This window comes from Hypanus sabinus, chromosome 6 (assembly GCF_030144855.1).
Source record: "Hypanus sabinus isolate sHypSab1 chromosome 6, sHypSab1.hap1, whole genome shotgun sequence".
NCBI lineage: Eukaryota > Metazoa > Chordata > Chondrichthyes > Myliobatiformes > Dasyatidae > Hypanus > Hypanus sabinus.
Window position 1 is genome coordinate 98,984,005 of NC_082711.1, and position 23,087 is coordinate 99,007,091.

The 23,087-nt window shown below is 38.7% G+C and overlaps 1 protein-coding gene across 4 annotated transcripts in view; it reads right to left on the reverse strand.

Annotated features, from left to right (window-relative positions):
* The window catches only part of snx13 (sorting nexin 13), a 193,164-nt gene that overhangs the window by 83,024 nt on the left and 87,053 nt on the right, over positions 1-23,087 (reverse strand). For all 4 annotated transcript variants that reach the window (XM_059972666.1, XM_059972665.1, XM_059972664.1 and 1 more), the window contains 3 exons: positions 19,306-19,395; positions 9,339-9,460; positions 5,901-6,019 (listed from right to left, as the gene is read on the reverse strand). In XM_059972666.1, coding sequence (XP_059828649.1) covers positions 5,901-6,019; positions 9,339-9,460; positions 19,306-19,395 — 331 coding nt within the window. The remainder of the gene's footprint in view (positions 1-5,900; positions 6,020-9,338; positions 9,461-19,305; positions 19,396-23,087) is intronic.

Sequence of the window (23,087 nt, forward strand, 5' to 3'; positions counted from 1 at the left end):
TTATTTCTGATCTTGATAGATCTATTCCCACTATTTTATCCTTGTTGGCTCAATTTGGTAGTTTTTCTAGTTACAAATTAAACTTAGATAAGAGTGAATTATTCCCTTTAAATGCGCAAACTTTATTGAATGACAGGATTCCATTTAAAGTTGTTACTGATAATTTTACCTATTTAGGTATAAAAATTACCAAGAAATATAAAGATTTATTTAGACTGAATTTTTTACCTATGCTTCTTCAAATACAACATCTTACTACAAGATGGTCTCCCTTATTCTTATCATTAGTTGGTCGGATTAATGCTATTAAAATGATGATTTTACCGAAATTTTTAATACTTATTTCAAGCCTTACCAATTTTTATTCCTAAATCCTTTTTTGACAACATTGATTCAAAAATTTCCTCATTTGTGTGGCAAAACAAAAACCCTAGGTTAAGTAAAAGGCAATTACAAAAATCTAAAAAAGATGGTGGTTTAGCTTTGCCTAACTTTAGATTTTATTATTGGGCGAATAATATTCGTAACCTAACGTATTGGAAATTAGATTTGGACTCATTATTGTGTCCGCAGTGGGTAAATTTGGAATGCAATGAAGTAAAGGGATATTCTTTATTCTCTGTTCTTGGTTCTTCTCTTCCTGCTGATTTAGTTAAATTTAATAAACAGATATCTAATCCTGTTATTAAACACACATTACGAATTTGGTTTCAATTTCGGAAATTCTTTACTTTGAAAAACTTTGTGCTTGATAGCCCTATTTTATTTAATTTTTTTCTTTAAACCTTCCTTGACAGATCAAGCCTTTAGCATATGGAAAAGGAAAGGTATAAAATGTTTTCGTGACCTTTTTTTTGAAGGTACTTTGATGTCTTTTGACCAACTCTCCAATAAATTTAAATTACCTAAATCTAATTTCTTCAGATATTTACAAATCAGAAATTTTTTACATAAAGTTTTACCATCTTTTCCCAACTCAACTTCAACGGATTTCTCAGATTTGATTTTTACCTTAAATCCTTGTCAGAAGGGATTAGTTGCTTTTATTTACAACATGATTATGAAGATACAACCAGAGATGTCTGATAGAATTAAACAACAATGGGAAAAAGAACTTCGATACAATATACCAACAGATAAATGGGAAAAAATTTTACAAATGGTTAATTCTTCTTCTATATGTGCTAAACATGCTTTAATACAATTTAAAATTGTACATAGAGCTTATATGTCTAAAGATAAACTTGCTCGATTTTATTCTCATGTTAACCCTCAATGTGATAGATGTCATTCAGAAGTGGCTTCACTGACCCATATGTTTTGGTCATGTCCTACTTTACATAACTATTGGAAGGACATATTCGTTACCATTTCCTCAATTTGGAACATCGATTTACAACCTAACTTTATTCCTGCAATCTTTGGTATACCAAATGAGGATGGTAATCAGTTTTCTCCTTCAATCAGACGAATGATTGCTTTTGTAACATTAATGGCCAGAAGGTCTATATTACAAAATAGGAAAGAAGTAAACCCTCCTACCACGTCTCAGTGGCTTTTTCAAACTATTTCTTATCTGAGTTTGGAAAAAATTAGGAGCACTATTTTTGACTCGTCAATTAAATTTGAAGAAACTTGGGGACCGTTCATCCGACATTTTCATGTGAATTAATTTGGCCTTTCCCAGACCTTCTCTTTGTTTATTCTTGTTCAGGTATGGAGTTCCGGAGTTCTTTGACACTATCATATACATATAAACTGTTATTATTGCCCATGTTAGTTTTAGTTTAGTGTTTGTTTCATATATATATTTTCTTTCACACATTTTTAATTTTTTTTTCTTTTTCTTTTGATGATTAGTTTTGTTTTTTTTCATATATAATTATATAGACTTGATTGATTAATGTACTTTTTTGTTGTTGATGTTTAATAGGATATTATTATCCTATTATTAATGTAATCTTAAGTCTATTGTATTCATAACCTATTCATTATTATGTTATGTTTTTTTATATTTATATGAAACTCAATAAAAAGATTGAAAAAGAAAGAAAATAACAGGCTTCAACTTGAACATATAAATGAAATTCCACGGTAAAACATGAGGGGTAGTGTTGTGCTGTAGCTCGGGCCAGTGGTATTTGGTAGAGTTTATAGCATTCAAGTAATATAACACTTTGCTCTCATTCTGAGCTTCCTTCAGTGAGAAACTCCCATGACAACTTTATTTCAGAGCATATTTATTAATAGGCGTATCTCTTGCTGATGATCAAGACAGTTGCATTTATCTTTACATTTGTAGTACCACTCTACATAGTCAATGCCTTCAATCACTTAGCCCAGTACAAATAAACTGTATACAGATTATTTGAAGCAGGTGTAGGTCATCAGCCCTTCGAGCTACTCCTCCATACATTATGATCATAGCTGAATATTTACCTCGATATCATAATCCCACTTTCTGACCATTTCCCTGATGCCTTTTGTAGTTAGAAACTTATCCACCTCCTCCTTCTGATATAGTCACTAACCTGGCTTCAACTGTCTTTTGTAATAGAGATCTTGATAAGTTCATTACCATCTGAGTGAAAAATTTTCTTCTTAATCAGTTCTGAATGGCATACATCTTATTGTGAGACTTCAACTCTTTTCCCCTAGGGAAAGCAATTCCACATATAGAATCATTCTTCATACAAAGGAAGATAGTAGTAATTGTTAGAGGTCAATCATCCCATCCGTAGAATATCATTACAGGAATTGCTCAGGACAGCTCCCTGGGCATAATAATATTCAATAGTTTCATCAATATCCTTTGTTGGATCCTGGTGTTTTTGGTCCAAAGGTTCTTCAGAAATAAAGAATGATGCATAAAACCTGTTGCCTAGGGTTGTTTTATTAAATGTTACAAGAACAAAGAACGATCATAGAAAGAGCTTAGAGAACAGAGACGAGGGCAAAAAAAGTTGTGATGATCTCATACTCTGACCAGAGATAACAGTGATAAAAATACTCAGATTCAAGTGGTGTGACACCTGCTATAGAAAACTAATAAAGTTCTAGAAAAATACAAAAGCAACTGAACCATAATTGCTGGAAAATTCACTGGAAAGTTACATGCAGATAGGTAATTTTATAAAAATACAACCAAACATAGGAAAGTTAAACAACAAGGAAAATGCAAGAAAAGTAACAACTCTGCACCCTAATCAAGCACTTTTTATCCATGCAAAATGCTGGTGGAACACAGCAGGCCAGGCAACATCTATAAGGAGAAGCACTGTCGACGTTTCGGGCCGAGACCCTTTGTCACAAGGAAAGATACTAAGAGATTTGAAAGTAGTGGGGGGAGGGGGAAATGCGAAATGATAGAAGACTGGAGGGGGTGGGATGAAGCTAAGAGCTGGAAAGGTGATTGGCGAAAGTGATACCGAGCTGGAGAAGGGAAAGGATCATGGGACTGGAGGCCTCGGGAGAAAGGGGGGGGGGGGGGGGGGGTAGGGCGGGAAGCACCAGAGGGAGATGGAGAACAGGCAAACAAACTAAATATGTCAGGGATGGAGTAAGAAGGGGAGGAGGGGCATTAACGGAAGTTAGAGAAGTCAATGCACATCTTCCCCCCTCCTTTCTGCTTTCCGCAGGGATTGCTCCCTATATGATGCGACTCTCTTGTCCACTCGTCCCCCCCATCCCTTCCCACCGATCTCCCTCCTGGCACTTATCCTTGTAAGCGAAACAAGTGCTACACCTGCCCTTACACTTCCTCCCTCACCACCATTCAGGGCCCCAGACAGTCCTTCCAGGTGAGGCGACACTTCACCTGTGAGTCGGCTGGTATGGTATACTGCATCCGGTGCTCCCAGTGTGGCCTTTTATATATTGGTGAGACTCGACGCAGACTGGGAGACCATTTCACTGAACACCTACGCTCGGTCTGTCAGAGAAAGCAGGATCTCCCAGTGGCCACACATTTTATTCCATGTCTCATTCCCATTCTGTTATGTCTATCCATGGCCTCCTCTACTGTCAAAATGAATCCAAACTCAGGTTAGAGGAACAACACCTTATATACCAGCTGGGTAGACTCCAACCTGATGGCATGAACACTGACTTCTCCAACTTCCGTTAATGCACTTCTTCCCCTTCTTACCCCATCCCTGACATATTTAGTTGTTTGCCTGCTCTCCATCTCCCTCTTGTGCTTCCCCCCCCCCCCCCAATTCCTTTCTTTCTCCCGAGGCCTCCCGTCCCATGATCCTTTCCCTTCTCCAACTCGGTATCACTTTTGCCAGTCACCTTTCCAGCTCTTAGCTTCATCCCACTCCCTCCAGTCTTCTATCATTTCGCATTTCCCCCTCCCCCCACTACTTTCAAATCTCTCACTATCTTTCCTTTCAGTTAGTCCTGACAAAGGGTCTCGGCCCGAAAAGTTGACAGTGCTTCTCCTTATAGATGCTGCCTGGCCTGCTGTGTTCCACCAGCATTTTGTGTGTGTTGTTTGAATTTCCAGCATCTGCAGATTTCCTCGTGTTTACCTTTTATCCATGTACTCACATCAACAAAGTTCATTTCTATTGGTAACAGTTCAGCAAATAAGACTGTTCTTGCCTACGTGCAGGAAGACTTATATGGACTAATAAATGGAAAGCAGTATTCATGCCACAGACCCGCCAAATAATACCATGCCTAACAAGAAAAAGTTTAGCCATCTACTTTTGAATACAATGGCATCGTGACCTTTGACTCCACAACATTAACCCCTTGGGGAATTATCATCAACCAGAAGTTCAACTGGACAAAATAAAAATGGGAAATGATAGAAATACTCAGCAGGTCAGGTCACATCTCTGGGAAGACAGGCAATATTAAGGTTTCAGGTCAAAAATCCTTTGATCTTTTGACTGGACATTACCCAGTCTTTGATTAGCCTCCAGAATCACATAAATACTGTGGCTGTGAAGGATAATCGAAGGCTGGGTAACCCTCAATAAGCTATTATTTGTCATTTCAAAGCTTTTGTACCATGCACAAGCATAATCAGAGGTATGATGGAATATTCATTGTTTACTAAAATCATTGCAGTTACTCACTTGGACTATCCTGACTAACCCATCACCTGTTCCACCAAAAACAAAGGAACCAGGCACTTAAGAACGCTAGCATCCACGTACTCCCCTCAGTCTCCTTCACTGAAAGGAATTCAAAAAGGTCACCATCTTCTGTCAGTCAATTACGGATAGGTAATAAATCGTAGCATTGATGGAGAATGCCCACATCTCCAAAATTGAAATTAAAATCTAATATCAATCTAAATCCAACACTGAAAGATTATTTGAAAAGTTCTAGCTGGTGAAAATATGTGTGCATTCCATAGGGAGCAGGGCTACATCCACCAAAGATACACAAATAAAAAAATCCAGATCAAATTTTGATTCTCTTGTAGGTATCTGCTCAGGTTTGATACTTGTTAAATGACCTGAACACTTTACCTTTCCAAGACCAGAGATCAAATAAACAATTGATAATTACCTCCAAAATGAATAGGCCATTAATTAGGACTAGTGCAAAACAATCATACAAACCTAGCATGGTACCTTAGGAAGAAATAACTGGTTTCAAGTTTGCCTTCGTTTAATGCACATATTGATATTACCACCGCAAACTGCCAAAATGTTAAAATGAACATTTGCCTTGTGCATAGTGACTTTGATTTCTCGCAATGTTCTACACAATGCAAGGAGAAACACATGCCAAGGGATGTGAAGTGCCAGTGTGGCTATGGCCAGACATTCCTGCATTCTCAACTTTAGATTCTCCTATTAGAGAAAATTGGACACAATGCTATATGACAAAAGTCCAGACAATCACCTCAAGAAAAATTGAGTTTGAAATTTATCCCTTACCTTTTTTTGGTCTCAAATCTTCTAGCCTTTGCTGAGCTTTCCTGAACACACGCAGATGGGTAGCAAAGTCATCTACTAATCGTGTAGTAAAGTATGGTTGCCAGTCTACTTCTTTTGACCTTATTTTTCATAGGAGAGTAAAATAAGCTTGATTGACATTTTTCAAAACACAAATCACAAGATGTAAATTCTAGAACAAAGATCTAAAGTGATCCTTAGCAATCTGTCTGGTACCAATCTTAATGGCTTTATTTTCTATGACTGCCTGCATTGATTAAAACATTGGCACTAGTTATGGATTTTCATACAATAACTAGGAAAAACTATTCTTATGAAGAGCACACAGAGGCAAATTCGTCTACAAAGAAGATAGGAGCAAAGGAGAAATATTTGTATGCTAAAAGTTATAATGACCTAAAAGGATGATGGAAAGAGTAAATAGAAACCATCAAGGGAATTGGCTCTTTCAGACTCAACTCCCCCCATAATGTACATCTTACTACCATTAATAGGTCAGAAAGAGAAGTGATGCTGCTGTCGATCAGTCAAGAATCTTTAAAATAAAAACAGGAAACATTGAACCTATCAGCAGCTTAGGCAGTATCTATGAAAAGAGAATTATGTTTCAGGTGGAAGAACTTCTGAACTTTTGAGCTAAACCATTAACTTTGCTTCTTTCCTCAGACACTGCCTGATCTGCCAAATATTACTAGCATTTTTTGTGGTTTTTTAACATTTTTGACTTACAACATTAACAGCTTATTGATTTTTTTCAATTACTGCTCAATTCATTGCCACTTCTTTCTCACCATCTGGTACAATATCCATCTGCTTACGTTGCCACACATTCCAGCAGCAACATAGCATGCCCATAATATTCGGCAGAACAACACAGAACACAACAAGCAACTAAACAATAGAAAAATAACCAAATTTCCTCCCTCACCATCCACACACACACAGACTGTCCTCCAAATCCAGGACAGAGCTCCAGGCTCCAGCCATCAGGCTTTGACTTTCAAACTTTCAAATCAACCCTCCCTGTCCCTAAACCCAAACCTGGTCCCTAAATCCTCTCTCTGTCCCCAAAACCATATTTGCATACTAGGCTTTGGCTCCATTAATTTCAGTATATATTCCTATTATGCTATTTGGGATCATACCATATTAAGAATACTTAGTTATCCTACAGTCTTAAGTACCCTGGTCATGCATTATATTTACAACAACTGTTTCTAGACTACATGGCAATTCCATTTCATACTACTTATAAAATAATTTCTTTCAAGTTCTTTCCATTTTCACTTTCTTTTATACTATATGTGTTATTTTAAGTAATTGACAACCATTTTCTCAGTCTGATGCTCGGCAATGCGCTAGTATCACTGTTAAACTAATTTTAGGCAATCTCAAAAAAATCAACACATTTGATCATTTGAACTGTATAAATAGATATGCTGATATAACTCCAAGTTATCTATGACACAGAGAATTACTCCAGCTACTTCTTGATCTACCTCAGTAATGCTGAATATTCTGGATCTGGGAATGGCAAAATGGTGAGAGAGTAGAAATGGGGCTCACGGAGCGGATGCAGTAAAGCTCCCAAACTATTCGAGTAAAGTGATATTTATAGTTGAGCAGAAAGGAATGTTATCAGAACCTCTGATAAATTGCTGAAAGTGACTGTGCCAATAAAAAGGTTGAAGCCTCGGTGGTGTTGAGGAAGCAGGAAGTCTACAGAAGGACTTGGACAGATAGGGAGAATGGGCAGAGAAGTGACAGGTAGAATAAAGTGTAGGAAAAGTGTATGGTCATGCACTTTAGTAGGAGGACACAGACTATTTTATAGGTGGGCAAGGAATTCAGAAATTGGAAGTGCAAAGGAACTCCAGAGTCTTAGTGCAGGATTCCCTATAGGTTAACTTGCAGATTGACTTGAAGGCAAAAGTAATGTTAGCAATCATTCCGAGAAAACCAGAATATAAAAGGATGTTATACTGAGGCTTTATAAACCATCGGTCAGACCATATTTGGAGTATTGTGAGCAGTTTTGGGCCTTGTGTTTAAGACAAGATGTGCTGGCAGAGAGATTGAAGTAAGTTTATGAGAATTATCCTGAGAATGAAAAAGTTAAAATTATAAGGAGCACTAATGGTTTCAGGCCTATACTTCCAGGATTTTAGAAGAACAGGGGGTAAATGACATTGAAACCTACCAAAATTTGAAAAGCCTGGAGAGAGTACACATGGAAAGAATGTTTCCAATACTGGAAGAGCCCAGGACCAGGGGGCACAGCCTCAGAATGCAAGGGCGTCCCTTAAGAACAGAGATGACGATTTCTTTAACTAGAGGGTGCTGAATCTGTTTAATTCATTGATACAGACAGTTATGGAGGCCACGTCACTGGGAATATTTAAAGCAGAGGTTGATTGATTCTTGATTAGTAAGGACTTCAAAGGTTACAGAGAATAGGTGGGTGAATGAGGCTGAGAGAGAAAATAAAGCAGCAATGAGGAATGGCAGAGTAGAGGTGAGGGACCAAAAAGCAAATGTTCAGTGTGAAGACAAATTGCTTTTGTCTTGAAACATTAGCTCTGTTTTCCTTTCTTCAGGTTTACAGCATCATTAATTTTATTTTCATTTACAAATTCAAATAAATGTTTTTGTTGTAGTAAACTACAAAATCACTATTGAGAAATCTTAAAAATATTTTTGTGTATTTAGCAGAATGGCAAAAAAATAACATTTTCTATGACGCAGAAGTTAAGTGACAATCATTAAGAGCCAAATTATTGTTACAATTTATAAAATTCATGAACATTTCAAATCAACGTCTTGTTCAACTGCTATATAATGTTGGAACTCATACTCAATGTCTCACTCTATGAAGGAAAGCACACCAAATGTTTTTTGCATTATCCTACTTGAGTCACCAATTTCAAGGAGCTATGGACTTGGATCCCTAGTTCGCTCTGCTCTTCTACAAAAGGTCTCCACCACTTGTTTTATATATCTTACCAAAATTTGTCTGCTTATTAAAGGTCCAAGCAACAAGTTTTAAACATTCTGACATCAGTACAGTCTGCATTTTAAGTTATGTGGATTCTATTCTATCTGCCAATGCTCTGCTCAACCTCCAGCTGAACTACGTCCCACTGCATCTTCAGTCAACTTTCTTTGCTATCTCCCACTTCACCATCTACAAACCTACAAATCATAACACCAGTCTTCCAATTTACTGATACCATATATTCCTTCTACATTTCTCCTCACCCTCAATTTTGCTAATTGTATTTCTATCCACGGGTGCTGCTGATTGCATTATTTTGTAATTTTCCACAAATAGTTAATATAAATTTTACCTTAATATTCATATTAATTTTTAAACTGAATAAATTCTATACCACCAGTGTGCTATCAAGTGAATCCACTTACCTTGTAGCAAACTGAACTAGTGCATTTTGTATAGTTTGTCTGACTTCAAGTAAAAATGATTCATCATTGCTTAGAGTATAATACCAGTATTGTATATAGTCCCTTAGTGCAAACTGGATGACCTGCAAAAGAAAATGAAAAATAGAAAGAACAAGCTTTTTTCCAAAAACCCTACCATATCTTGTTTTTTTAAAAAAACAGTTCTGGCAAGAAGATTCAAACATTCTGATATTATACACTTATTTAGAAATACAGTAATGGAATAGGCCCCTTTGCCCTTTGAGCTGCCCTAACCTAACCATGAGATAATTTACAATGACAAATTAATCTATCTGGTATGTCCTTGAACAGTGGGAGAAAATCAGAGCACGCAGAAAACCCACGCATTCCACAGGGAGGACATGCAGAGACTCTATACAGAGGATGCTAGGACTGAACTTTGAATCCTGATGTCCTGAGGTATAACAGCATCATACTAACCGCTACACTACTGTGGCACCTTATATTATTATAATAGTAATATTAACATAGTCCACATTTCCTTACCACCAGCACAATCTGCAAGCTAACCTTTAAGGACTCCCAAGTACTTTTCACCTTGGATTTCACTATGTTTTGATACACAGTGTCTATAAAGAATATTTTCATGTTTTATTGTTTTTTTTACAACACTGAATCACAGTAGATTTTATTTGGCTTTTTGACACTACTCAACAGAAAAGACTTTTGTGGCAAAGTGAAAACAGATCTCTACAAAGTGATCTAAACTAACTACAAATATAAAACAAAATAACTGATTGCATGAATATTCACCCCCTTCAAGTCAGTATTTAGTAGATGCACTTTTGGCAGCAATAACAGCCTTGAGTCTGTATGGATAGGTCTCTCAGCTTTGCACATCTGGACACTGCAGTTTGTTTTTTTAAACAAAACTTTTTCTTTACAAACTGCTCAAGCTCCGTCAGATTGCACTGAGATCATGAGTGAACAACCCTTTTCAAGTCCAGCCACAAATTCTCAATTGGATTGAGGTCTGGACTCCGACTTGGCCACTCCGGGATATTAACTTTGCTGTTTTTAAGCTATTTCTGTGTAGCTTTGGCTTGATGCTTAGGATCATTGTCTAGCAGGAAAACAAATCTTCTTCCAAGTCACAGTTCTCTTGCAGACTGCATCAAGTTTTCCTCCAGGATTTCCCTGTATTTTGCTGCATTCATTTTACCCTCTACTTCACAAACCTTCCGGGGCTTGCTGTAGGTGAAGCATCTCCACAGCATGATGCAGCCATCACCATGCTTCATGGTACAGGGGGTGTGTTTTTGATGACACGAGGTGTTTGGCTTACGCCAGACATAGTACTTAGTCTGATGGTCAAAAAGCTCAGCTCAAATTTGGTTCATCAGACCACAGAACCTTCTTCCAGTTGACTTCAGAGTCTTCTACATGCCTTCTGGCAAATTCGAGCCAAGATTTCATGAGAGTTTTTCTTTCAAACAGTGATTTTCTCTTTGTCACTCTTTCATAAAGCTGCAGCTGGAGAAGCACCCGGCAACAGTTGTTGTACGGGCAGTCTCTGCCATCTCACCCATTGAAGTTTGTAACTACTCCAGAGTTGTCATAGGTTATTTTGGTGACATCCTTCACCAGTCCCCTTCTGTCACGGTCACTCAGTTTTTGAGGACGGCCTGCTCTAGGCAGATATACAGCTATGCAATATTCTATCCATTTCTTGATGATTGATTTAACAGTACTCCAAGGGATAGTCAATGACTAGGAAATTTTCTTGTATCCATCTCCTGAAGTGATTTTCAATAACCTTTTCGCAGAGTTGCTTGGTGTGCTCTTTTGTCTTCATGGTGTAGTTTTACCCAGGATATTGTCTCACCTGCAGAAGGATCTTCCAGATACAGGTGTATTTTTACAACAATCAAATGAAACACCTTGGTGATCTCCATTTAATTATGTGACTTCTAAAACCAATTGGCTGCACCAGTGATGATTTGGTGTTTCATATTAAAGGGGGATGAATATTATGCAATTAACTTGTATTTTATATTTGTAATTAATTTAGATCACATTGTAGATCGATTTGTTTTTACTTTGACATGAAAGAGTCTTTTTCTGTTGATCAGCATCAAAATAAAACAAATTAAATTCAGTGTGATTCAATGTTGTAAATAACTCAACATGAAAATTTTAAAGGGAGGTGAATATTTTATATAGACACTGTACATTGAAACATACAGTAAAATGTGCCATCTGAGTCACATATCAACACAGTCCAAGGATGTGCTTGTGGCAGCCAGCAACGGTCAGAATACACACTGTTCCAACATAGCATGGCCACAAATTAGCAATCTTAACCCATACATCTCTGGAGTAATGGAGGACTTCCTAACCACAATCTGTGAGGATTGGAAATAACTTACTTACTTCACCGACAATCAACACCAGTGCAGCTCAGGGATATGTGCTTAGCCCACTGCGCTACTTTCTCTATATCCATGACTGTTTGGCTAGGCATGGCTCAAATGCCATCCAGATATTTGCTGATGATACAACCATTGCTGGCAGAATTTCAGATGGTGATGAGAAGGTGTACAGAAGCATACCAGCTAGTTGAATAGTGTCAACAACCATGCGCTCAACGTCAGTAAGACGAAAGAGCTGATTGTGGACTTCAGAAAAGGCAAGACTAGGGAACACACACCAATCCTCATCAAGGGATTACAAGTGGAGAGAGTGAGCCATTTCAAGTTTCTGGGTGTCAAGATCTCTGAGGATTTAACCTGGTCCCAACATATCAATGCTGTTATTAAGGCAGCAAGACAGCAAGACAGCAGCTATATCTCATCAGGAGTTTGGAGAGATTTGGTTTGTCACCTAAAGCACTCAAAAACTTCTACAGATGTACCCAGGAGAGCATTCTGACTGGCTGCATCACCATCTAGTATGAGGGGTGGAGGGGGGGGGGGGGAGAGAGGAAGGGGCTACTGCACAGGATCGAAGTAAGCTGCAAATAGTTGGAAAATTAGTCAGCTCCATCATCATGGGTACCAGCCTCCATAGTATCTCAGAAATCTTCAAGCAGTGGTGCCTAAGAAAAGCAATTTCCATCAAGGACCCCCACCACAAAGGACATGCCCTCTTCTTATTACCAACAGATACAGAATCCTGAAGACACATACTTAGTGAATCAGGAACAGTTTCTTCCCTTGTGCCATCCAATTTCTAAATGGACATTCAACCCATGATCACTACCTATTTTTTAAAATTTGTTTTTGCACTACTTATCGTAACTATTTAATACACATAGATTTATGCAAATACATGCATACATACACACCCATATATATGCATAATGCACATATATGCACACACATATATGTTTGTGTATGTCTACACATACATATATACACATACACATATATACTGTATTTTTTCCTGTATTTATCATGTATTGAATTGTACTGCTGCTGCAAAGTTAACAAATTTCACAATATTTGCCAGAGATATTAAACTTGATTCTGATTCTTAAATCAAATACCAGAGGAATCCCATGCGACAACAGCAAGAACCTACAAACTCCTTAGACAGTGGGAGGATATCAGAGTAGGCTCTTGATGACGTGGCAGATAATTCTCTCAGCTCGACATAAAACATTGTTAAATGAATTTACCCTTACGAAGTAAAATGGAGCCAGAAAGGCAACCTGAACCAATTGAGGACTACTCAAACATGATTCTGAGATATATTTTCTTGAAGGCATACACAGTAAATCCAACATAATAGAATCAATGAAAGACCAGACCCAACAGGATGGACAAACCCCCATGTGCAAAAGACAACAAACTGTGTAAATACTAAAGAGAAAAAAGAAGCAATAAATGACGAGAGCATGAGATGAAGAGTCCTTGAAAGTGAGTCCATAAATTGTGGGAACAGTTCAGTGATGCAGCAAGTGAACTTAAGTGAAGTTATCTCCTCTGGTTCAGGAGCTTGATGGTTGAGGGGTGATAACTGTTCCTGAACCTGTTAGTGTTGGTCTGGATCGGGGGTCGGCAACCCGCGGCTCCGGAGCCACATGCGGCTCTTTTACCTCTGTGCTGCGGCTCCCTGTTGCTTTGGGAAATAATTGGTCTTTTGCAGCATCCGCGCCCATGGGGGCCAGGTTGAGGGAGGCTTAAAAGCAAGGCTGTTTAGTTCGAATAAAGTTATTCGACTGCAGTTTACTGACTGTGTGAGCACACTGCTACAACGTGTTTTTATCGCTATTAATATACGTCACCACTGCCAATACCTGACACCCGTCAGTGCGCGATTTCTTTAATTTTTCGATCCAAGGTAGGCCAACTATGGAGAATTCTAAAAAAAGAAAAGTGACTGAAGAAAACAGAACGTTTAATGATACGTGGACAGATTCATTTGCTTTCACTGTTGACGAGACTGGTTTACCGGTATGCTTAATATGCAATGAGAAACTAGCAAACAACAAAAAGTCAAATGTTGCAAGGCATTTCTAGAATAAGCACGCAGCCTTTGCTCAAAAATATCCGGATGGAGATGAGAGAAAAAAAGCCGTTTCGGAACTGATGCAGAAGGTTGATCTGAGCAAAAATCATTTCAAGCAATGGATGAAGTCCGGAAAACCAACGACATACGCTAGTTATATTGCTGCTCAGGAAATAGTCAGGCACGGGAAGCAGTTTACAGATGGTTAATATATAAAAGAATCTTTCATTAAGATTTCAGAACATCTATTCACGGACTTTAAAAACAAAAGTGAAATTGTGCGGAAAATCAGGGATATGCCCCTCTCTGCAAAGACTGTCAAAGACAGAACCATAAAAATGGCAGAAGACATCACAAGACAGCAAATTAAAGACATCAATTCAGCTGTGGCCTACTCGATTGCCTGTGACGAGTCTAAAGACAAAGGTGATATTGAACAAATAGCGTTATTCTGCCGGTATGTAAACTCTGCCGGGCCACAGGAAGAACTGATTGAGTTGATACCTCTAAAAGACCAAACACGGGGGGAGGACATCTGTGAGGCTGTCTTGAATTGTTTAAGAGCCAAAGGAATAAAGACTACCCACCTGGTGTCAGTAGCTACTGATGGGGCACCGAATATGACGGGAACGCACAAGGGAATTGTGGCTTTACTGCAGAAGTCGCTGGACAGAAAGCTGCTGATTTTTCACTGCATCTTGCACCAAGAGGCACTGTGCGCTCAAACATTTCCTCCGGAATGCACAGAAGTAATGGATGTTGTCATTCAGATTGTCAATAAAATAATGGCAAAAAGTTTAAATCACTGTCAATTCCGTTTGTTACTGGACGAGCTGGAAAGCGCATATTCTGATTTCCTGCTGCACAACAAAGTCCGGTGGCTGTCCAGAGGGGAAGTGCTGAAACGCTTTGTCACGTGTCTGGAAGAAGTGAAAACTTTCCTGGGCAGCAAAGGGCTGGAAAAGCTACACTTCATGGTAGACATGACAGCGCACCTGAACATGCTGAACACAGCTCTTCAGGGGAAAGGACGTAGAGCCCTACACATGTTGGAGGATGTTTTGGCATTCGAGTGCAAGTTGACAGTGCTTGCCAGAGATTGACAGAAAGGCACTTTGTCTCACTTCCCCAATTTGAGAGAGTTCAAACAAGGTCACGACATGATAAGTTCGGAGTATTTACATTCTGCAATCATCGCAATGCAAACTTCGTTTGGGAAACGCTTCTGTGAGTTCAGAGAGGAAAAAAACACATTATCCTTCCCGGTCACTCCCCTAAGCATCGATTCATCTCTACTGAATACGACTGCATTGGCAGGTGTGAGCAAACCTGATCTTGAGATGGAACTGGCCGAAATAGCCGACAAAGACATATGGGTGTCCAAGTTTAGACGCTTGACAGCAGACCTTGAAGATGTTGCCCGTCAGAAGGCCGTTCTTGCTCAGAATCACAAATGGAGTGATATTGAAAATCTCCCAAAAGCGGACAAACTTGTGTTCGAAACATGGAATACTATCCCCGACATTTATGTAAATATTAAAAAGTATGCGTTTGGAGTCCTGTCGATCTTTGGATCCACATATGTATGTGAGCAGGTGTTCTCCAACATGAACTTTATTAAAAACATCGCGCACGCCTCACAGATGACAGCTTGCGATCCTGTGTAAAGATGAAGGTGATGTCATACAGCCCTGATGTGCAGATGCTGTGCGCTGAGGTCCAGGAGCAGAAATCCCATTAACCAAGTATGATACATATTTTAATTGCCTATTATTTTAGGAATATTCATATTTTTTCATTGTTCAGTGAAATAGTCCTTTTATTTTTCAGGTTGACAGCTGGCTGACGTTATTTTTGGTTTGCGGCTGGCGGAAAATTTAAGTTCAGCGTTTTTCATAAATACAAGAAGAACTCAAATAGACATTGAGTATTTTACTTAAAAGTAACCTTCAACCCAACGTCTTTTTTTCGGAGTTCAAAATGTTTTTGTTGCATGCAGAAATGTAATTTCGTTTTCTCTGCAGGAGTTCATCAATTTCATAAAAGCAACACATTATAGTTTGTTTATACATAGCATAAAGGCAAAAAAAATGTATGCAGTGTTATTTCATTTTAAATGTCAAACGGGTTTTGCGGCTCCCAGTGTTTTCTTTTCTGTGGGAAACGGGTCCAAGTGGCTCTTTCAGTGGTAAAGGTTGCTGACCCCTGGTCTGGATGTTCCTGTACTTTCTTTCTGATGGCAGCAACACGGACAGCATGACTTCGGCTGTGGGGGTCCTTGGTGATGGATGCTTATTTCCATGACCATGTTCCATGTAGATTTGTGCAATGGTGGGGAGTACCTTACCCGTGATGGACTGGGCCATATCCATCACTTTTTGTAAGACCTTCCATTCAAGGGCACGGGTGTTTCCCTACCAAGCCTTGATGCAACCAGTCAATATACTCTCCACCAGACATCTATAGCAGTTTTTCAAAGATGTCACTCCAAATTTTTGCAAACTTCTAAGGAAGTAGAGACTGGTGCATGAGTGTGTACGTAAAAAAAGAAGGATTAGTGAGGTTGGTCAGAGGTCAGCACAGATGTGGTGAACTGAAGTGTTCAGCATGACTATCATTTTTGATTGGTAGCAATTGTCTTATTGAAGATCTGGGTAAAAGTCAGATTAAACACATTGTAACAGAAGGTTGAAAAGGCTGTGCCATAGAAACTGATTTGATCACTGAATTAAATCAACAGAAAATAAATGCTTACAAATAGAACTTTCAGCATAACCTTAGATTGAAGATTAAGGACTGCGAGTGTAATTGTACAATTAAGCGTACAAACACACAGCATTTAAAATTGTAATTTCAATGGTAAGTTTAAATTGGGTTGGCATGATTTGGTAACAGTTATCAAGATGAACCTGTGATAACGTAGGACCAATTGCACTGAGAATCAAAGGTGCCAGGCTACAAAAACAAAAATAATACATGATAAATTAGCCTTGAAAATTCAGTTCAATAATAGGAGAAAACACACTCAGTGCCACTTTGTCAGGTATGTTCATGATCTTCTGCTGCTGCAGCAAATCCACTTCAAGAGATGCTCTTCTGCACAGCACTGTTGTAACATGTAGTAATTTCAGTTACTGTCAGCTTGACCCAGTATGGTCATTCTCCTCTGACTTCTCCCATAGATCTGCCATCCATGGAATTTTTTTTTGTTTTGTTTTTCACATCATTCTCTGTAACAGTAGGATAGCAGTTAGAGAAATGTTTTTCAGTGCCAGGGTTCAATTCCTACAGCTGTCTTTAAGGTGTTTGTGCATTCCCCCATAACCCTGTAGGTTTCCTCAGTGTTCTGGCTACCTCCTACATTCCAGAGATGTACAGGTTAGTTGGTCACAGGGGTGTAATTGGGCAGCATGGGTTCATTGGGCAAAGAGCTTGATGCTATGGCGTATCGCTGACCTCTCTCAATAACAAGATGGTTTTCCCCCACAGAATTGTTGCTTACTGGATTTTTTTTTTGAATTTTTTGAAACTCTAGAGACTTGCGGGTGAAAATCCCAGGAGTTCAGCAGTTTCTGAGAAACTCAAAAGCACCCTGTCTGGCACCAACGGTCATTCCACACTCAAAGACACTTATATCACATTTCTTCCCCATTCTGATGTTTGGGCTGAATGACAACTCAACCTCTTGGCCATGTTTGCATGGTTTTATGCACTGAGCTGCTGCCATCGGATTGGTTGATTAAATTTTTACAACTACAAGCAGGTTTACAGGTGTTCCTAAGAAATGGCAACTGAGTGTATAATGAAAAACAAGCCAGCAGTGGAGATTGCTTGGTTAACATTCTGAAAATCCCGACCTTTTGTCATTAGACAACTACTTTCACAAGGACGATAAATTAAAGAGGCTTACTTATTACCACCATGGGACAATTACTTACATACAAACGTTAACTTGCCAGCAACAATTAAAATAACACTGTTGTCACAATTTGCAGATGATACAGAGCCAACAAGAAAGATTAACAAAATACAAAGAAGAAATAATTATGCAGAAAAACTTAATTAGGAAAGATACTCAATTCAGAAAATACTTGGGAGATTCACTGAGGTAGCAATTTTTTTAAAAAAAGTAAATAAAATGAAATTAAGAACAGAAATCTGTGAATAAACAATTGTTAAAGGCTGCAATACAGGTTGTTGTAATTAATTGCTAACAAAGAAAAGGGATTTACTAAAAATCAAATGGAAAAGAAATCTACAGGGCTAATGACGAATTTACGAAGAACCTTGATCAGAAAACATACCCATGCAAAATTCTCATCAATGCACTATACTGCCGTCTCTAAGAAAGTGATGAAAAGGTACAGAAATAATTAGAAAGGTGTGACCAGAAGTTGGGGAATTGAGACCTATTCGTTTTGGTTGCTTGATCAGGCACTCCAATGAAGCTTCCAACTTTAAGAAACCAACTGCAACTTTTTGCAACTCCCTTCAAGTAAATCCGAAGAGCAAAGGAGAAATGAAAGATGCACAAAGTACTGCAGAATTTTAAGGAATGCTAGTTAAGCTGTCATAAACTGTGAAGACTTGAACGATGCACACTGGCTTTCCAAATTCTGAAGCAGCCACTAGAGCTCTAATTAATATAATTAAAACTTGTTGTGTATCTAGCCAAATCAGCTTCTCCAAAGCAATATAACAAAACCAGTATCTAGAAAACAAAGCATAAAATTTCCCTGTAATACTTTAGCTATAGAAAGCAGAACAAATACAAACAGCGACTGCTGCTCCAAGAATCTTTAACAAAATGAGTGAAGGTGTCAATTGTACTAAAAAATTGCACAAACATACAAATTACAGAGAACCATTATAACTCCAAATGTTGTTTCAAGCTTGGTCCAAACATTTGAAAAAGAGAAACTCCAGAAATTAAGTGAGAAAGCATGAAGTCAAAAGCAACATTGAAGAGCCTTAATGATATTCAAGTTGACACAAATTGTAGTAATTCTGCGCGTGTTGGCATTGACCTGGCTGGATTTCCAACATCTTCAGAATATCTTGTGTTTATGCCTTTAAGGATGCTGCCTTTGTTCATTAGAAGGCAATTGCCACATCCCCAAGCCAACTTTTCAAGAATTCTTTTGGACTATGTACAGGATACAATTACTTTTGTTGCATCATTAAAAGCTTCTTTCCATAAAAAAATGCAAGTAGTAATGTTCAGTGTTTATTATGGAAAGGATCAATTTACATTAAAATAAGAGTGGAGGGTATTCAAACAAGGCATTGAATTAATACAATCAACATACTGTGGGCCAAACATTGTAGGCTGAAGGGCCTGTATTGTACTATAGTTTTTCTATGTTTCTATTTAAAAATTCTCCACACAACCATTACATATGAATATTTTACAGTACTTTTTTTAAACCACAAAATTTAAGATGTTTTTCTTTACCTGCTGTAGAGGTTCATCAATTATACTTGAACCAGTCAAACGCCGGTCAATCTTTATTTGCCTAGTTTCACGTTTCATTTCTTCTAAAGCCTGGACCAATGGAAACATTAAAGAATTGAATAGCAATTAGAACTGGCTGTGACGGTACTACTACAATATTTTCAGCGGCATTTATAGAAAATGAAAAAAATCCAAGAAAGCTTACAACCTACAGCTGTAATACAATAGGGTCTTTTAAAAGACTTTTAGATAGGCACATGGAGCTTAGTAAAATAGAGGGCTATAGGTAAGCCTAGTAATTTCTAAAGTAGGGACATGTTCAGCACAACTTTGTGGGCTGAAGGGCCTGTATTGTGCTGTAGGTTTTCTATATTTCTGTTTTTAAAGTGATGCTAGAAAATTTGTGAACACTGTAGAATTTTATCTATTTCTGCATAAATATGACCTAAAATGTGATTAGATTTTCACTCGTCCTAAAAGTAGATAGAGAACCCAATTAAATAAGTAACACAAAAACATTATTTTTGTTCATTTATTTATTAAGAAAAATGATCCAGCATTACATGCATTTGTTGGTAAAAGGATGTGAACTTTTGCCTTCAGTAACTGGTGAGACCCCCTTATACAGCAATAACTTCAAAATCAGAATCACAATCAGGTTTCTTACCACCAGCATGTGTTGTGAAATTTGTAAACTCAGCAGCAGCAGTTCAATGCAACACATAATATAGAAAACAAAATAAAAATTAATAATATACAAGTCATGAATTACAGTATACATATATTGAATAGATTAATTATCATGCAAAAAACAGAAATAATGTATATTTTAAAAAGTAAGGTAGTGTTCAAGGATTCAATGCCCATTTAGGAATCAGATGGCAGAGGGGAAGAAGCTGTTCCTGAATCGCTGAGTGTGTGCCTTCAGGCTTCTGTACCTCCTACCTGATGGTAACAGTGAAAAAAGGGCATGCCCTGGGTGCTGGAGGTCGTTAATAGCGGACTCTGCCTTTCTGACACACTGCTCCTTGAAGATGTCCTGGATACTTTGTAGGTTAGTACCCAAGATGGAGCCCACTAAATTTACAACCCTCTGCAGCTTCTTTCGGTCCTGTGCAATAGCAGCCCCCACCCCCACACCAGACAGTAATGCAGCCTGTCAGAATGTTCTCCAAACCACATCTATAGAAGTTTTTGAGTATTTTTGTTGACGTACCAAATCTCTTCAAACTCCAAATGAAGTATAGTCGCAGTCTTGCCGCCTTTATAGCTGCATCAATATGCTGGGACCAGGTAAGGTCCTCAGAGATCTTAACACCTAGGAACTTGAAACTCACTCTTTCCACCTCTGACCCCTCTATGATGATTGGTATGTGTTCCTTCATCTTACTCTTCCTGAAGTCCACAATCAGCTCTTTTGTCTTACTGAGGTTGAGTGCAAGGATGTTGCTGTGACACCAGTCCACTAGTTGGCATATCTCACTCCTGTACGCCTGCTCGTCGCCATCTGAGATTAGAATGCATTTGAGCTATGCCTAGCCACACAGTCATGTGTATATACAGAGTAGGGCAGTGAACTGAGCACACATCCCTGAGGTGCACCAGTGTTGATTGTCAGCGAGGAGGAGATGTTATCACCAATCTGCAGATTGTGATCTTCCGGTTAGGAAGTTGAGAACCCAATGGCAGAGGGAGGTACAGAGGTCCAGGTTCTGTAACTTCTCAATCAGGATTGTGGGAATGATGGTATCGAATGCTGAACTATAGTCGATGAACAGCATGCTGATATGGGTGTTTGTGTTGTCCAGGTGGTCTAATGCCATGTGAAGAACCTTTGAGATTGCATCTGCCATTGACCTATTGTGGCGATTGGCAATTGCAATGGGTCCAGGTATTTGCTGAGGCAGGAGTTCAGTCTAGTCATGACCAACCTCTCAAAGCATTTCATCACTGTAGATGTGAATGCTACCAGGAGATAAGTCATTTAGCCAGCCCACATTATTCATCTTAGGCACTGGTATAATTATTGCCTTTTTGAAGCAAGTAGGAATTTCCACCCATAGCAGTGAGAGGTTGAAAATGTCCTTGAATACTCCTGCCAGTTGGTTGGCACAGGTTTCAGAGCCTTACGGGGTACTCCATCGGGACCTTCCACCTTGCGAGGGCTCACTTTCTTTAAATACAGCCTAACATTGGCCTCTGAGACAGAGATCACTGAGTCATCAGGTGCAACAGGGATCTACACAGCTGTAGTTATATTCTCCCTTTTAAAGTGAGAGTAGAAGGCATTGAGTTCATTCGTAGTGAAGTATCTCTACCATTCCTGCTTTTGGGTTTCACTTTGTAGGAAGTAAAGTCTTGCAAAACCCTTCCAGAGTTGTTGTACATCTGAAGTCACCTCCAACCTTGTTCAAAATGGTCTCTTTGCCCTTGATATAGCCCTCCACAAACATACCTGGTTTTCTGGTACAGGCCTGGGTCACCAAACTTGAATGCCACAGATCTAGCCTTCAGCAGATGATGTTCCTCCTGGTTTATCCACAGGTTTTGGCTTTAGAATGTACAGCAAGTCTTTGTAGGCACACACTCATCCACACAGGTTTTAATGAAATTGGTAACAACCAAATGTTTCTGGTAACTGATCAATCCTGCACATCAGCTTGGAGGAACTTTAGGCCATTTTCTTGTTGCATTATCCGACTTCTATTTAGCTTCAGGTGATGAACTGTTATGCTGACATTCTCCTGTAAAATGCCCTGATACAATTTTGAACTCTTTACAAGCTGTCAAGGCCCTGATGCAGAAGAGCAGCCCCAAACCATGATGCTCCTTCCACCATGCTTCACATTTGGGATGGGGTTTTGGTGTTAGTGTGCAGTGTCCTTTTCCTCCAAACATAGCAATGTGCATTTCTGCCAAAATGTTCAACTTTTGTCTCATCTTTTCACAGAACATTGTCACAAAAGCATTGTGGAATATCCAGGTGGTGTTTTGCAAACTTAATACGTGCTCCAGTGCTTGCTTTTTTTTGGAGAACAGTGGATTCCTCTGTGGTGTCCTTCCATGAACAGCATTCTTGTTCACTGTTTTTCTTCTACTGGACACATGTACAGAGACTTTAGTAAGTTTAAGTTCTACAGATGTCTGCAGATCTTTTGCTATTACCCCTGGGTTCTTTTTCACCTCCTTCAGCAATGAACACTGCCCCTGGTGTGATCTTTGCAAGATGCCCACTCCTAGGAAGAGTAGCAACAGTATCAAGATTCCTCCATTTGTAGACAATTTCTCTTACTGTGAACTGATGAACACTCAGGTCTTTAGAAATGCTTTTGTAGCCTTTTCCAGCTTGATGCATCTCTACAATTCTTCTTCTAAGGTCTTCTGAAAGATGTTTTGATAGAGGCATTGTGCTCATAAACAGATCTTCCTCAAGAAGAAGCAGTCTCTGTCAGTAACCTGACTTTGCGTGTCTTTTTTTATATTTATATTTCTATCTATAGAGGGCAGGGCACCTCCACAACCTATACCTCCAATGCAATCACATTGATAACAACACCTGACTCCGAATAGGTTTTGCAGAAGGCATTACCTCAGAGGTTCACATACTTTTTTCCAACAAATACATGTAACATTGGATCATTTTTCTCAATAAGTAAATGAACAAGTATAATTTTTTGTGTTATTTATTTATTTTGGTTCTCTTTATCTGGCTTTAGAAGTTGTGTGAAGACTTGATTACATTTTAGGTCATATTTATGCAGAAATTTTACTTTCTAGCACCA